Source organism: Cyprinodon variegatus, unplaced genomic scaffold (genome assembly GCF_000732505.1).
Source record: "Cyprinodon variegatus isolate N-32 unplaced genomic scaffold, C_variegatus-1.0 Scaffold668, whole genome shotgun sequence".
Lineage (NCBI taxonomy): Eukaryota > Metazoa > Chordata > Actinopteri > Cyprinodontiformes > Cyprinodontidae > Cyprinodon > Cyprinodon variegatus.
The window spans coordinates 42,205-60,111 of record NW_015151121.1 but is presented as its reverse complement, the minus strand read 5'-3'; the positions used below and the strand labels follow the sequence as shown (position 1 = coordinate 60,111).

Below are 17,907 nucleotides of genomic sequence, written 5' to 3'. Positions count from 1 at the left end.
GCCCCCTTCTCTATTCATGACTTTAGGACAAAGCAAATAACATCTCTGCTGAGCCCACTCATCCTGGTCAGAGGCTGTTCAGACACAAGTTGTCTCTGATGAAACAATAAACTTCTGATAGTGAGGGTAGTCAGATAATCTTCTAGAAACAAATCTGTCTCTTTGCACTATTGCAACGTGATTTCTCTTTATTTACTTCGAATTATAGGTTACATATGAGCACTTATCCAAATCCCCATTATGCTTGTTGGGTTCGCTCCCTTTCCTCCCCTCTAAGTATTCCCTATACATCTTGTGGTTGTTGCTTGGAAAACAGAAGTCAGGTTTCTTTTTATGTGCACAAAAACTTGCCAAGTTGATTTTGAAACCCCAAAAGAAAGTGTAGGCCACAGTGGATGGCTCTGAAGGCCAGATTCGTCGGGAAATTATGTAATACATAGCATTGCTCCATGGTCTGTTTGAAATGGAAGACTCCTCCTTATGCGGCAGGCAAATACAGCCGTGTTTTAACCCGTTTGGAAGGACCACGGTATCTTCTGTGGCCTTGGGTATCTCATGATTCATTGCGCGCCAAGCAAGCCGACTGCTCCGTGCTCAGAGAAAAAAGGGAAATGGTGACGAACAGTGGTAAATAGTTTAAGCGTAGTTTATTATAATACAAGTATGTGAATAATTTCATCGTAAATAAAAAAAAATGGTCATTATCAATGGTTAGTGAGTCAGATATGTGGCGGGTAATGTTTGGTTTATTGAAAGGTTTTATCTGTCCCTGTGCAAATGGGTTTGGCTGACATTAAAGCACAGAATCCAATATCTCTGCAGTGTATGAGCTACAAATCTGATATCTGCAATGATGGTACTGCTGCTGCTGAAGCTCCTCAGAAATGAATTTATAAAAAAGAACAGTAGTAAGTAGCTCTGCATCCAATCTTTGCCTGCTCTGAGTCAACTGTCATGGTTGCTAGGTGACAGAGTGTACACTGAGTAAGGTGCGGTGGCAGCAGGTAGAAGGCTGGGCCTGCATGGATCTATAGACCAACTCTTCCAGCCTCCCTATTTTCAAGGCGTTCAAAGGACGAAGTCGCTGAAATCAAATGCAGCTGATGCCTAGTTTTCCAACTCAATCTGTTAACCTTTTCCAACTAATCTCATAAAAACAAGTAGGGATGGCAAAGAGATATGACAAAAATTAAACTCATGGACTACTCTGGCCAGACTGTGGAATGTTACAGAAGGAAAACAGCCTATTTCAGTTGAATTGTTAAGGCATTGGTTTGTCCTTTTTTTCAGCTACATTGGTATTTCAGTGATGCATTTGTACTAAAGGAACTTTTCTACGGCGGTACGGACGTCTGGGTGGTTCATTATTCAGCTTTTTGACATTCCAAGATGGTGGGAGTGTGTAAGATGAGTCACATGTTTCATCTGCTCGACCTGTCTGTGACTGTCAGACATGTGTTAAAAATTCCTACCTCTAGTTCCTTTCATCATTCTGGCTTTGATGTATGAATTTTATCTTCCTGCTGCCCATCGCTCCCTTCAATTAAGATGTGGCTGGATCTGCTCATACTGTACTGTCATGTTACCTGTTACTGGAAACACCAGGATGAAACCCATGATGATTCTAATCCACAGAAATAATTTTAAGGATTTGTTTTAGTAGAGGGGATTAGGATAACCGTGAATTTGAGCAAACGCATTTTAATTGCCAAACAATGGGGTCTGAGTATCTCCAAAAGAGGAAGTCTTTTTAAATGGGTTTCTGATCTGCAATGATCCAAGGAGGGAACAGAGATAAGCTTGACAGCAAAGTAATGGATGAACAGCACTCCCTGATGGATGTTTGTTGCTCACCCCTGTGTTCCAATCAAACACAAAACCTCAGTTACTAAAGAAGCTAATGTTGGTTCTGAAAGAGAAAAGAAACACTTCATCTCTGTTTGGTGCACTAGGGCTGCACAGCTACAGGTCTGTTATGGTACTCATTCTGACAGCTGTCCTCTACACTGAAAAAAGTGACTTTTTGGTGCAGTAAACTCTATTTGAGTATTCGTCATCATTTCTACTCTGTATTTTTAAGTTCAGTAAAAACTAGTGTAACTAACTTACAACTTGGATGTGATTAAGTAAATGTTACTTAATATCTTCACAACTCTTATGTGTTATGGAAAGTAAAATTTTCTTGATACTGGCAAGTGAGTGTTATCTGATAATGCTGCATTAAATTTTACTTAAAAAATTTGCGTGCAAATAATTACAATATGTTTTTTTAAGTGTAGGAAAAAGCAACACAAATGGGCATGGATGTAGCAGGACTGAACCAGAGAGCAATGGGAGACTGTGGTGAGGACTGATTTATTAGTATTAAATCTGCCTGATAATCATTTGATCCTAGGATGCATAAAGGAGAGAAAAACTGGAAATCAAGATGATGTGGCTATTGTTTTGCTCGGAAGTCAGTCATTCATATAGATGTGAGTTTCACACATTTTAGCAGACCTCACACACTTGTTGGTACTCTCTAAAGGTGCATTCACACCAAACGTGATCTGGGTGTCAAAACACTCAAACGCCAAAATTTAGACGCTGGGTGAAACTCTGGTCACGATGCTTTTGGCACTTCAACGCTCTGGTTGTTTACCTGCTTTGTTCTGTAGCTACAAGCAGAGAGCAGCTTGGCTTTACTTACTTTGGTGAGTGAGAAAATTTGTTTTAACACATTTTTAAGCAAGAAAGTCCACCCCAAAAAAATGAATCTGTGTGGTCAGTTTGTCAGGATTATAATCCTGCTAAAATATGCAATTCTTGCATACTGGCGGCGGACTGCAGTGCTGGAAATCCCCCCTGAAAGCTCTCTGCATTGGCCAGCCTACTGATGATTTCTCGCTGCCGTTCGTTGTGATTGGGAGTCCCAGAATACACAATCTCTTTATATATATATTTTGTCAACAGGTTAGAAAATTTTTTGTTGATTTGTATATTTATAAACTGTTTTCCCGCTTTAAAAAAAATATGTTTTAGTGTGAAAATAATTATCGAAGCTTGCTCTCTTTTCCTTGTACATAATCCATTCTACCGTTTTTTTTTTTTATTTATTTGGAATTTAACCCCTTGATAATTATTTATTTTTCTTGTGCAGACAGCTCTGTAGAACAGCTTGCATTGTAGAGTCTGTCTCCCAAAAAGGACTCCTCGATCAGCTTTTCTGATTGGTTGTCTCTGCAGCAAAAGTTTACATTTTTGAACTCAAGCGTTGAATTCTCGGATGCTCGGAGGCCAGAAAGTTAGAAAGCTCTTGAAGAGGTCCCCCATAGACTTTTCATGTAAGTCAGATGCTTTGGCCCCGGTAACGACTTCAGTGTGAATGCACTATTTTGGCTGCTGTAGCTTTTTGCTTTTGGTTTGAGGAAGACAAAACATATTCAAGCTGTTTTCATGACATTCAAATTTCCCAAATCTCAATCTGGTTGAGTATTTGCAGGATGTGCTGTATAAACATTTCAGATCCATTGAAGCACCAGCTCACAACTTGAGGGACCTTAAGTATCAGCTGCCAAAATCTTGGTGACAGATACCACAGCACAACTTTAGTGGAGTCCATGCCTCCATGGGTCAGGGAGGTACTCGATGGGTCAGGGATGTAACAAAAAAGGAAGAGTAACACACCGTTGGCCAGATGGTGATAATGATTTGCATGACCAATCCCTATTTAAATCTAACAGACCAGCTGTGCTTCTAGTTTCAACAGCAATGTCAGGGAAATATTTAGAGGTTCTAACATGCATTGGCTATTCAGGTTTGACATTCAGGTCTGATTCCACCTAAATGACCAATTCTTTTACATTTAATTTCTCCTAACTTAGACTGCAAAATTAAGTTTTAACTTAAGAGGGATTCAGATAGTTTCCTACATTAATAATAAGGAAGGACTTAACAGAAAGGTGTTAATGTGCTTTATTTCATGAGGATGTTCCAGCTGTTGAGCCCAATCTGTGTCCATTCCACTCTGGAGCCGTACTGTGTATGCAAAATCCCTATTCAGGCTTGGGGCTTCATGCATTAAAGCCATCAGCAAGAAAGTAGAGCCCTGATTGGATCCTACACAAAAACCATCACAGCCAGGGGTCTATTGAGCATGGGCTGGTTGTTAAGCTGGCTGCTCGCTGCTGATTGGCAGAACACGCCATAAGATTTGAATGACAGTGGCCAAACAGAGGGAAACTTTTAATCATGAAACAAGATGAAAAAGGTGATCGTTCACTCTCAAAAGTTGTCTTGTGATGAAATCTTGCAATGGTTTGTGGAGTTTATTATTTCACAACAGCTTCTCACCTGTTATAGTAATCTGTGTTATGTGCTCATCATATTTTATTGCAATATGTTACATTTGGATTTGACTAAGAGCATTGAGCCTCCCATGTTTCAAGGACAACTGGTATTTGTCCTCAATAAAATTACATTCCTAGAGCTTGACTTTTAACCTCTACAGTAGCCCTGCTGAAACTATTTAGTTTTCCTCTATAAGGGATTATAAAATGTATCTTATCTCTATAACACTAATTGTATGGTTGTTAAAGATCCTTATTTAGACAGTAAATCAGACAAACACTCCATTTATTTCTGCCACCTTCTCTCCTTGAGATACTCTTATGGTGCATTCACACCAAAATAAATTTTTTGAGCATCAGGGGTGTCCAGCTGCACACAAGGTCTATGGGGGACAAACTTCAAGGGGCGTTGAGAGTCCTGAAGCACATTCTAAGCATTTTTAGCGTTTAAGCTCGTTCATAGCAGCAGACAAAGAAGTTGGAAAATTTGAACTTTTGGCAGCTTGAAATGGAACATCAAGCAGTCGGAGAATCTAATGAAGGACCTGTCTGGGAGATCTGCATCATTGAAGCTATGAGCTCTCCTCCCACAGAGCGGCTGCTTAAAACTATGGGGAAAAAAAGTATGTACATAAGTGGGAAAAGAAATTCCACTGGTATTATCTAAAATGAATTTATTTTTGTACTTTAATTAAAAATATTACCGGGCGAAAAGTATTACATATACACCCTGCAACAAAAAACATAGTAGCCAAATGCTTTTCTTGTAATGAAACAGGCCATTTACAGTATATGGCAAACAATAGAAAAGATGCACAGGCTTTTAGAAATGTAAGAAATGAACTAATGATTGTTCTTTGACAGAAGAAGAAAAAGCAGATCTAGTGTCCCCTACTGTTGTAGCTCCAGAGGTGTCAAGTAACTAAGTACAAATACCTCATTAATGTACTTAAGTACACTTTTTAGGTATCTATACTTTACTCCATTACATATTTTGTCTTCCTACTTCTGAATTCTAATCATTACATTTTCACACGACTATCTGTACTTTCTATTCCTCATATTTTTAAAACAAACGTTTTACTCGTAACTCTTGGCTTCGGTTTAATGTTCAGTGTCTAAAGTTTGTTACTTACAGTGCCATCTGGCTGTTTTTTAAAGGTTACTTTATACTTTTATACTTTCAGTAGTTTTTGGGGCCCTTCTTTTTTCCTTTTTCTTTGGTTAATGGGTTCAGTTTGTTCTTTCACTTTTTCCCGGGTTTTTTTGAACTTGCGTTTTTTTTCTTTTTCTTTAGTTACCAATTTTTGTTCTTTTTACACCACTGTGTAGCTCATAGATTGGCAGGATTAACTTGTCTGATCTAACTGTTGAATGACTGATGAAATGTTGCTATCTGAATCTTAGATTGATTATTTTCAGGGAACCATTCTGGTCCCCAAAGTACTTTCACCTTTAACCTTGGAGTAGTTTATGTCTGGTTGCAGTAAGGATGCACACAGAGGGCCCAATCAGATGATAAAACAAAAAGGAGTGTCAAACAAACATGCACCACCTGAAAGGGGGTCCCATAGGTCTCTGCTATAGTTCCTATTGATTGGCACTGCTGGAATTCCTCTGAGTCTGCAGCAAACGAAGGGCCCATTGCTTTAGAGTCAGGTGTCATTAATCTGTGGTTCTGCAATTTCTGTTCTAGGAAACGTGGGATTGCTTGATGGCCACCTGGAGTATAAGTTTCACTTTTTGTTATGATTCAAAACATTAAATTATCTCCTATGAATAATGCTCATCAGTGTGATGGATTTCCATACAAGGCTAAGATTTCTCCAGGGTTCTTGTAGCCATTTACATAACAGAAGCATCAAAACAGCACTGTGACACCTCTGTAAGAAGTCACCTGCCATCAACCACAATACATGTTATCTTATTTTTGTCCTATAGAAAATATCAGACAGAAGTAAATAGTTTGAAGCACCAGAGACTCTGTTCTCCTTTCAGCCCTTTCAAACCAATAACACATCTATTTCACACCTTAAGGCGTATTGTGATGCCATCAATCCAACATGAAGTATACGGTAAATGCTTCTACAGTAATTATACTGTTGACATGGAGCAATTAGCCAACCAGAGTGTTTTCAAATGGAACCCATATGAATCCTCTTCACTACCAACATTTTCTTACCTGCCAAATAACACAAACCCATTCAGACACGAAGTGAGAAATTCATATTTTGCAGGTTCCTTCATGCATATTAAAGCTCGACCCTGACAGAGTATCTGGCCATTACCATGCACTGGGCTGCCAATTTTCCAGGCGGCAGCTTAATGCTGCATCAGTGGATTAATATTTTCGGAATGAGGGGGCAGTCTAGTTTTCTAGCTTCCTGTGAGGGTGCTGCTGCTGCTGACTCCAGCAGACTGTTATTGATCAGGTTTATGTTGTACAGAGCCGAGTGATTAGTCCCAGACAGGCTCGAAAACAAAAGGTTTATAAAGAGAGAGACAGAGAGAGAGAAAGCAACAAAATAGAAATTATACTGTAAGACATTATTATCTGTGTGAACAAATTAGCATTAAAAACAAACAGGTTTATGTTACATCATTCTTAGATTACCTCCATAGCTTATAGTTCCCCAAATTTGACCTTTGAAAGTTCTTGATCTAGAACATAGCTTGTGCCGCAGGTTTGGCACTTTGCAGAAAAGCAAAGGTTATTTCAACAAAGTAACAACTTATTGCCCCACAGAAATGCATGTACTTCCCAGTCTTCTGGCCAAATAAAGTTAGATTTATTTCTTTTAACTCAACATTCTTGCAGCTTTTCACTGTCAGGTAATCCTGTTCCTTAGGATTTTGTTGTAGCTCTGATCCTAAGCTGGCATGAAGTGTAACAAAGCAGATAACATTTTAGTGTATGTTAATTAGTATGCAACGTTACATTTCAGGTCAAGCAGTTTTCCTAAAAGTGTTTTTGTTTTTGACAGAAAATACGTGCCTGAGCTACCCTGCAACAATAAATGTGTTGCAAATTGGTCAAACTGTTACAAAAGCAGCCTTTGATAACAAAAACATATCACCTTATTATCCCCAAAAAAACAATGAAAATGACAAAAAAATATCCATAGACTCACTAGAAGGCACTAAATAAATCTGTCCTGAAGCAAATTCATCAGGTTGATCTTTACATAATGTTAAAAGTTTATAATGTTTATAATTAAAAAGTTTTACCATCGAGCTCCTCAACAGATATGGTGGCCAGAACATCACTGTCGCTGTCGGACAGCGAACGGCTCAGGTAGTTCCCCTTGTAGAGCAGGCCTGCCGTCACATGGTGGAACGGCATCTTCTCTCTGACAGACAACACAAAGACATGTTAAAATGGCTGTGATCACATTGAGTGCCATGAAAATGATCAATACGGCATCGTTTTTTTCAACATTTTATCTCTTCCTAATCATTAATTTGTATAAGGCCGGGTGAGATTTCTATTCATTTTATAAAATTTTACACCATATTGATGATTTTTTTTTTTAGGAAAATACTTTTCATATATTTTTTCTCTCACAGTTTTCTCTATTTGGCCTGTTTATCTTGCCAGAAACCTGACAGAGTTCCCTGCCCCTGCTCCATAAAAGCATGCCCTCAGCATTATTCTGTCACTACCATGTTTCACCATGGTTATGATGAGTACGGGATTATTAAGAGTAAAAGTTTAGGGTTTTTCTGCCCTGACCAAATGTCCTCCTTCTTGTTTTTTTTGTGTCCCCTACATGGCTTGTGCTAAACTACACCCAGGACTTATTGCATCTTTCTTTTAGAAATGCTTTTCTTCTGGTCTATCTAAAAAGGCGGGGTTTGAAGGCTGTATGACTGATATCCCATACACAGATCTATTTTACAACTCCTTTAGAATTTATCCCTTAATGCTTGACCTCTTTCTGATTAATGTCTGTGTTTCCTTGCCTGGGTTTTTTGGTGGACCACTATGTCTTGCAAGATTCACATTTGTCCTACTGTGGTAAATGTTCCTATCTTAATGAACAGCTCTGGATGATTGTTTTGTAGCCTAATGCTGCTTTAAACATCTCCAACCCCTACTAAAGCATTTTTAAGATGTACAAGCTGCCTTAAGTCCATAAATATTTTTCAGCCAACCTGCTATTTGAGTGAAGTAAAAAAAAAAAAAAAAAATCATAATAAATAACAGCAAGGTGAGGTAAGGCACCAAGGTAAAGCAGAACCTTGGTGAAAAAAACATCAGCATCCAAGGGGCACTGAAACCCACAGATGAACTATTAACTAAATGAGAGGCAAATATTAAGGAAGACTCTTAAGTTGAGACGAAAAGCTTTGTGTGTAAGTGTATGAGCACTGGAGAGTTCATGCATGTATTGTGTGTAAATGAGTCTGAACTAGCAATTAATTATTCAATAAACTGAAGCTCAAGGGCACAGAGGGAAAGTTAAAGCACTAGAGTAGAGATGAGAGAGATTCTGCTTTTCTCCTGGTTGGACTTCTCTAGTTTAATTTATTCAAAGGAAAAATTATACCAAAGATACAATTTAAAACATCTGTCTTTAAGTATTCATATATATTATACAGATCGAAAGTAGATTTTGGAAAACGTTTCAGCAAGATGATCCAAAGGAGAAAACTAGTAAATTCTCAAAGGTACAATGGTTTCCTGTGCAGTTCAGATGCTTGTATGCCATCTGTCTCTATGTTAGCCATCAATATACTCAGGTTGAACCCTGCCTTTCACTCAGTGGCTGCAAGAAATTAGAGATATCCCTGCATGCCCCTGAACAGCATCAAGGGGGTACAGATAATGGATGAGATGCTAAGATGATAAAACCCCAGCTGCTAAAAAGGCTTAAGCTATTAATCAGCCAAAGATCCCTCAGCTTGGCTTATAAACGCTGCTTCTCACTCACATAAGTAAAAATTAAGACTTTGATATTAAAGCTTTAAAATTAAATCATTAAGACTAAATGCAAATCAGTCAACCTTATGGTAATTCAAAAGAAGCATTAATTACCCTAGTGTAGAAAAAATTAACATTAGCAAACTTCTCAATCAGTTGGGAAACAGTACAAATCAAAAGTAGCCAAGTGCGAGCACATTAATATAATACTTTAAATTTAAAAAAGAAAAAATCTTAATGCAAAATTTATACATTTATTCTATGTCTACATCTTCAGCATAGTTTAATGTTTCTGGCGTTTTTATTTTTTCCTGATAAAAAGAATTGGCTTTACGAGGGGAATGCGTTTGTGCTTGTTTGGCTTGTACAGGGTGCTAGATGAATATGTGTAAAGTTTAAGTCAATGATTCAATAGTAAAGTAATGTACCCTTACACACTAAACAATAGAAGTAAAAATGCCATATGCGCACCCTTTCCACCTGGATCCCCGCTCTTTTTCGCCCTCATGTCCCTCCATTGTGGCACAAACTTGCCCATTGCCTTTTTCCACTTCCTCACCGCATCGGGCGTATCTAGACCAACAGCTATTTCGTGATTGTCCCTCTTGTGTTGTGGCGTGGAATAAAATAGCACAGACCATGCTTCAAAATTGGGCATAAATCAAAAATATCTGCATCATATCTGCGACAAGCTCACTGCGACAAACTCTCGCGGGAGTATAACCAGCCCTTTAGCCATTGTCTGCATGGGGAAGACACTCTCAAAATACGAAGCAACTCCAATTTTCTCTTAACCGACCTTATTCGGGTTATAGTCATTCCAAAAAGTTACAAAACAATCCACTGGACTTTGTTTCCAAGATTAAAGACGTTTGGCTTCCCATCAAGGAAGCTTTTTCAATGCAAAATGTCAGAAATAGCGTTGGGGTTGTTGGCCTTTTCATGGACAAGCAGATGGGGTTTGCAACTGACCTGACATAGGCAGGAAGGGAGGTTGTATAGTTTTGGCTCTAGTGAAGGGGCTTTTCCATTCAGCAAGGGCTTGGAGAAGAGCTGTTTTCTGTCCACGACAAGAAGAAATTGTTAAGGTGGCTGGGGCATTTGTTTACACTCCCATCCTGCAGGTGTTCCAGGCACGTCCCACCAGGTGGAGGCCCAGGACATGCTGGAGGTACAATGTGTATTGCCTAGAATTCCTCAGGATTCCCTAAATAGAGTTGGAGGTGGTGTCTGGGAAGAGGGAAGTCTTGGCAAATCTGCTGAGCCCGTTGCTCCACCGACCAATCCCTGATCTGGGATAAATATAAAAGAATGCCTACAAGTAATTCTATGGGTTTTCTGATCCACTTATTATTATTATTATTATTGACGAGTCAGTTAAAAAGAGTTAACTTGTGGCAGTTAGCCGTTAGCTTCTTTGTATAAAACATGGATCACTCATACTTTGTTCACTCTGTCGACTGAATACATTTCCTGGAATGAATATTGGGTTTTCTTTGCCATAACAGGGTTCATAACCAATTGTTAATCTATCAGGAGTAATCACACGATATTGTTTAGTATAATATATCATCTTTGTTTATTTTTGTGAATTGGTTTGAATGCATTCCAGTTTTTAGTTAGGTTTCAGTAGCTTAGTTAAAAGTTTTTGCACCTGAATCTTTTTTTACCACTAAATTCTTAGTTTTTGAATATATATATTGCTGTGAATGTATTCATTATGTAAGCAAAGGTAGCTGTTTGACCATAATGGAGCTTTGATTACACCATCATCTGTCGTCCTAACACACAGAAACTTGAACATGTGTTCACACAAAAACATATGAAAGACATATTTAATATGATCATATATTATAATATGTAGCATCTAATCAAAAGATATTTGATCAAATATTAGAACATGAATCTATGCAAGTGGTTAACATGAAGTAAAAATCCTAAGTCAGAAAATGGCAAACACAGCTAATTACCTAAATTTACCCGTATGGCCATTCAAAGCAATGTTTCAGAAGTTTATTAGGTGAGGGCAGTAAAATTAGCATAATAATGCTCCAACACAGGATATTTTTGCAGTGTTAAAATAACACTGGGAAGGCATCCCACTAGGAATTGGTGCTAAATTAGAACTCTACGTAGTGTATACTTTACTCCAGCTGTTGTTGTATTAACTCTAGGAGTCAGTTTACTTTGTCACTGCATATTTAACACCATGGAAGCCATATGGCCAAATCAACACAGACCTACATCTTCTTCAACAACTTGCACAAATGAAGATGTAGGTCTTATGGAAACGATGATGCATAAGATGAGGAAATGAATGCACAGGAGAAAGTAAGAGTCACATTTTCTTTTTTCCTCCAGCAAATTGATATGTCATAGAAAATTAAGTACTGTCCAATTGGCAATGTGAGTTTTTCACAAGAGTTTTTACGTCTGCGTTGATAAGTTTTGCTTCAGTAATTTGTAAAATATTGGTTCTTGCAACAGGACTTAGTTTTCAAAATAGAAATATACAAATAAGAGGTTCAGATTTATTGAATTGGGATAAAGTGATAATTTATTTTAGGGTTTTTTTCTACCCATACCTGTCTATCATATGTCTGCAATTGATACTAGCTTCACACTAAAAGTCACTCAATCAACCCAGGAAAAATAAGAGTTTAAACAGAGCCAGAGAGTATCTACATTTAAGAATATGAGAAATAAAAGGAAATTTGGTGGTAATATGTCTCCAGTCTTTTCTTTTATACTTTAAAGAGGTATCTTTGCATGGGCCACCTACGCAGTGGCTTTTTTTAGAGTTTGAAGATATCAGCCCACCATTACCTGTCCATTTTTCATCCTCGTCAGTTTAATAAGCACTCAAATCAAGATGCATGTATTTCCGCCTATTACGCACAGATATGTTTTGTGCATAATGTAGAGCTTTTTTTCTTTTCCTACTTCATCAATTCAGTCAGCTCTTGCTCTAAATGTGATAACAATAATGGCTTTTTTCCAGTTAATAACAAAGCAATACATCCTATCATGCCTTCCACCCTTGCTCCTTGCTGAAACATTGATCTGAAATGTTTACCAAGAGTAATAGTCTGAGTAAGAGATTCAAATAAGGAAGAAAGAATAACAAAATGTCTAAATAAGAAGCAGCAATGTTACGCAACACTAACTTTTGGTTTTTTAATGATAAAATGTGCGCTGATGTCCTCACTTTGTGTGTTTTAAGAACAGATTAAAGTCATTACAAACAGTTCAGTAACAAGCACAAGTATTTCATGGTGATTTATGGTTTCAGGTAAGGCTGAACAATTTAGTGCATTTGCAATATATTCACACACACAAAAAAATACAATATATAAACAGCTCAATTTTTGGTCAAGTGACATTTTATGAAGTAAGATATTAACCTTCTTTCGAACAGCATAATTCTTCATGTGGGTTTGCAGGCAAACATCAGGTGAGGGAATGCTGAATATGGTGTAAATATGCCAGATTTAAGTACTTTTCCAAGCAAAAGAAACGTTTTGTGACTATAAACAGTGCACAATAAAGCTTTTAAGGACATTTAAACAAAAAAATCCTGAATTTAACTCCTGTGGTGAATGCAGAAGACAAAACAAAGTAAAATTTCCATTTTGGGGAAAAATGAATAGCATTTTTTGATATTTAGCTAAATCATGCCGCCCTAGTTTCCAGATGCTCTTTTTTAAGCCATACTTTTATTCTAAGATGTTACTTTTTGTCTTTCCAGCTTACATTTATTATATACGTTTGATCAAAATGCATTCCAAGAGTTAAAACATAAGTAGTAGTTTCAGAACTTAAGACCTATGTGGTGAGATATTTGACTAAAATTACCGACAAAAGTCTCAAATGTATAGTTTGTGCAGAATAAATTGCCTTCAAATGCCTCCAAAAAGGAGAGTGAATACTAAAATTATGTCACTTAATGGAACATTTTTTATTTATTTCTTAATAAAGAGTATTATATCCAACATTGAAGTGAAATATGTCTGATAAAACTTTCTTCCACACAAGCATTCTTCTGTGTTTAACTGCCCTTCTCAGCATTGGCGGTACCAACTATTCAGTGACTGAAAGTAAACATAAAGACAAACATCATCTGTTTATCATGATGTGAGTTTTGTGATCCAGAGCTGAAAGATTTACCAGCTGTTCTTACCACTAATGTATTCATCACATCACATTTATTCACACAGTTTGCTTACAGGTTGATGCTGACTCAGCAGGTGCATGATTATTTCATCTCCAGCTATTACTCCAGTCTCAAAAACCGCTTCTGCTTAAATGTCGGCTCAAACAGCATCATCTTTCATTCAGTAAGTAATTTTAGATAATTTAACGATTTTCTCTAAAAGAAAATGATCAAACTTTTTGTTCATCTTCAGTCTTGTGGCAATTCACACTTCCCACTTTGCAAAATTAATACTCTAATGCTAAGAAAATCTTAAAGGCTGATGGTCGATTTTCACACCTGCTGTGTTTAAAAGTCTGTTTTTCTCCTTTGTGTGATGTTTCTCTCTAGATGTGAACACCTTTATGATACAGTTTTGCAGACCAAAATATAAAAAAATAAGATGCTTGGCAGGAAGTGGTCCAAATTGGTTTGTAATCAGCGAGAAAGTAATTCAAACCCAGTCTGACTCAACTACATGTAATATCAGTTCATTTTTCAGCACACTTTAAAATCTCATACCACTCAACACTGCTGTAAGACTGCTCCATGCTTCTGTGCAGATATGAGTAAACTAAAGTATTTTCTTGTTGCATGTGATAAAGGTCCTCACAAAAACTGATAACAAGTCATCTGATGAGCAAGCTCTTTGGGTCGATGGACAGATTTTGTGCAGTCAAAGCAGGCCTGTGTTAATGTGAATAATGCCACTTCCTTACCAGCTTCAGCCACAAGGTCTTTGACTGGTGAGAATCTTCTGGGGTGAATTTACACACTTCTAACATTGGTGTTTGGAACACCTATTCCCTTCACAGCACAATAGTTGGAGAAGTATATTTTTTTAATTATTTTAGTTATAAGGTACAATAATCAGATAAGTATCTGATAATTGTACCTTAGGGTGAGCCAGACATGTAAAGGCTTGACTTTATTGTTAATCTATAGAGGCTTACAAAGCCACGGCATCATTTATGGCTTCATAAATTGTTAAAAGATAATAATCTTGTTTTCAATAAAATCTTCATTTAAAGACAGAAGAAAATAGAAAAAATTTTTGTGGAAGCAACTCATTTATTGTTGTTTTTCTAACTTATCTAAAACACGGAAGGTGCAGTCTGATTTCGTCAGACTAAAGAAATTTTCATCTTTCTTTTATTAGTTTTCTGTACATGTACTTTTATAACAAAAATCCAGACACAAGTGATTAAAAAGCCGAGTAAAGAGGCATGCTTTGGTGGTGCAGTGGTTAATGCGAACATCCCATGTATGGAGCCCTTAGTCCTCACCCCAATTTGAATACGACCTGTGGTCCTTTGCCCCATGTCTCTACCCCTCTCTCATACCTCCTCTCCTGTCAGGCCACTGTCGGAAAAACAAGCCACTAGTGCCATACTGTAAAAGCCTCAACAACAAAAAAAAGCGGAGTAAATACTCTCACTCGGTTTGTAGTGATGCTTTTTGGTTTGCTTAAAGTTCACTTGCAGTTTTCTCTGTGTAATATTAAGGTAAACTACAATAAAAGCTACAGCTTCAATTCATGAACTCACAAAAAGTAGCCTGTAAGGAATCATCCTCATAATACAGCAGCTTATATGAGACCCTGAAACTTTGCCTTCAACTTTAGGAAGTTGCTTTCTTTTAACATCATAGACTATTAAAGCTTTTTTCAGCAGCCAGGGTCATTTTAAATAGTATGAACTTATCATTGATTTACACATTCACCTGCTTTAAATTAAGCATTCTATTTTCTCCCATCACATCTATTTTAAATTAGCATCAGCAGTTTTCTAAAAAAGAAAAAAGTCAAGAGTAACCCTAAACAAATTGATCACATTAAGTTTTTTTTTTCAGGGATTTTGAATACACTGTTGCTTGTTTCAGTTAAATAAAAATAATCAAACAGAGAGGGCAAACAATTAAAATAACACAGTGAAATGCAATAGATGGATGCATACAGTGGAACATTACCAAGCTGTTATATTATATGGCCATAATTCACTATTGCATCTCCTAATAAAATTTTTATTGTTTTAGAAGATGAAATGTGAGCTATTATGGTGAAAACATATAACAGTCTGTAAAGTACACAGCCTGCCTCAATCTTATCATGCTGATTAAATTGATTAAAGTGTTAGTTAAATGGAAAGGATTTGACCTTCAGAATAAAAGCACTTAATCCAGGAAGTTTCACCACTGTGATCAGACATTAGCACCATAGTTCCCATTATCTGCACATTGTGATATATCAGTAAATATATAGAAGAAGTAAGAATATGAAATAAGCAGTCAGATGCATTTCTGACCCTTTTTGAGAGGAAATCTTAAAGTTACCGTCCACTTAAAAATATATATAGTTTGTGCTAAAATTATTTTACTACCTTGTGATCTTTAGAGATTATTTGTTTATCTTGTAATAAGCCTTTAGGCTGCACTATAATGTGATTCATTATTATCAACAGGCAGATGAAACCTGCTTTAGGTTTTTTGGTCTATAATGCATTTCTCTATTCAATCAGATGAAGACATTAGCTCCTGCTATTATTCAGGGTATTTGCTCATCGGTGACATCAGTGTGAAACTGAAGGCAAAGGTCTGATTTGAAGTGACACCGTTGTTCATGGCTGTAGCAGGACCACTTTCAAATGCAGGAGCTTTATGTTGATTTAAAATGTCCTATTTGTCCAGTATATGATATAATGAGGGGGGTCGGCAACCCAAAGTATTCAAAAAGCAATACTGGACCAAAAAAAAGAAGAAAAAAAAACAAATGTAAAATTCTCATATAAGCCTCCTAAGGCAACACAGGCTCTATCAGTTTTAGCCCATTAAGCAATGACCCTGTGGGCATAAATATATAATAGGCATTCATGATTAAATGTTTATCCAGGAGAAAATGACACTCCATGTGGCTACTCTGCTGTACAATATTTTTTGCTTTAAGTTTAACTTCCCTCAAGTGTTAATGTATTATGTTTTGTTGCATTGAGGCAATTACAGAAATACAATAAAGAAATCTGATTTTTTGGGTTGTTTTTATTTAGAGGATTTGAAAAAAATGGAAGAGAGTTCACATAACTGCAAAAGAGCGCTGTTTGATTTATTTCCCATGCTTTATTATTTCTCGGGTTGCAACAAAACTAACAGCAGTAGTCGAATTCCGAGATTCAATCCACTTCTTAAATCTTTCTTTGTGCTCCTCTAATTTATCCAGAAGTTCTGCAATCACACTTTTCTCCCAACTTCCAACTTGGTGGCCAGCTGCATATTTAGCATGCCTTCCCTGGAAAGGCCTTTCCAAATTATTAATATATTTTATTTTTTGACAACTGTTCATTTCAAAGCAAACATACTGGCAATTCGTTCGCATTGGTAATGAAAGGTTTGGTCCATTCTTCCCTGAATCTTCTCATCAGCTATCTTGATTTTTTCCCTTTGGGATCCATGTTCCCAGACTCATCCACTGTGTTGTTTTCTCCAGCCACCTACCTGGCACTGCATCACTCTAAAACATGTGTTGCATGGGGGGCACTTAAGAGCTACATATGGCTTTGGAGCTGTGGGTTGCCAAACCATAATGTATCTTTGTGCGTAGACCCAAAACTGTCTTATGGTAAAGTTCATGTAAAATGCTGACCACATGTTTAGAAAGCAGCGTGTTCGCATTTATGAGAGGCCACAAAGGTCACTAGAGAAAAGAATATTACTTTTAACTAAAACCCTTGAACCCAGAATGCTCCCCTGGCGGCACTTAGTGTGTGCAGCCCACTGCTCCATGAGGGCGTGTGATAAATGCAGAGAGAGTATTTACACACTGTGTGACAACTGAAGGAAATTAAAGGGCCAATATGGTGCAAAAATCTGAGGCAGTTGTGGTGTGATGCAGCTGCGACATGGAAACATCCAGTCAATATATGATTCTCTGATGTTGACAAATAGATCGGAGAATGAAAACAAATTAATGTAAATGATGGAACAACCATGAAACATGCTCTACAATTGGCAACGTCTGGCCAAACTAAAATCAGCATCTGCATTAATATCAGCAAACGAAAGCATCAACTACTTAAATATTTTCAAGGCTATTTTCATATCACACCAGTTGGCACAGCTCCTTAAGCCTTTACTGAGTGTGGAAACTCCAAACTGGACCCCTTGCATTTTGGATCATGTATATCTTAGACTATGTTCACACTGCAGGCCTTAATGCTCAATTCAGATTTTTTTTTTGTGTGAAATCTGAATCATTTGCATGGTTGTTCACATTTCCTCATGATTGCGACTTGTATGTGATCCCCTGTGTGAACTGCCGTCACAACAGTCGTCACCAGCGAGCGTGCTCTGTGTTTAAAACGTGGATGATAGTGCTGGAGCACATCTACCGATCTTTCATTTCTTCCCCAACCTCAGCCAGAGCATCAACAACTCAATCTTTTCAAGAGGTTTGAAAATAAAGACTTCACTCC

General features: G+C 37.3%; 1 protein-coding gene across 2 annotated transcripts in view; it reads right to left on the bottom strand.

Moving 5' to 3' along the window:
• Positions 1–17,907, bottom strand: part of LOC107097061 (calcium-binding protein 8) — a 102,873-nt gene that overhangs the window by 75,613 nt on the left and 9,353 nt on the right. For both annotated transcript variants that reach the window (XM_015394039.1, XM_015394038.1), the window contains exon 2: positions 7,557–7,678. In XM_015394039.1, coding sequence (XP_015249525.1) covers positions 7,557–7,671 — 115 coding nt within the window. In that variant the 5' untranslated portion in view covers positions 7,672–7,678. The remainder of the gene's footprint in view (positions 1–7,556; positions 7,679–17,907) is intronic.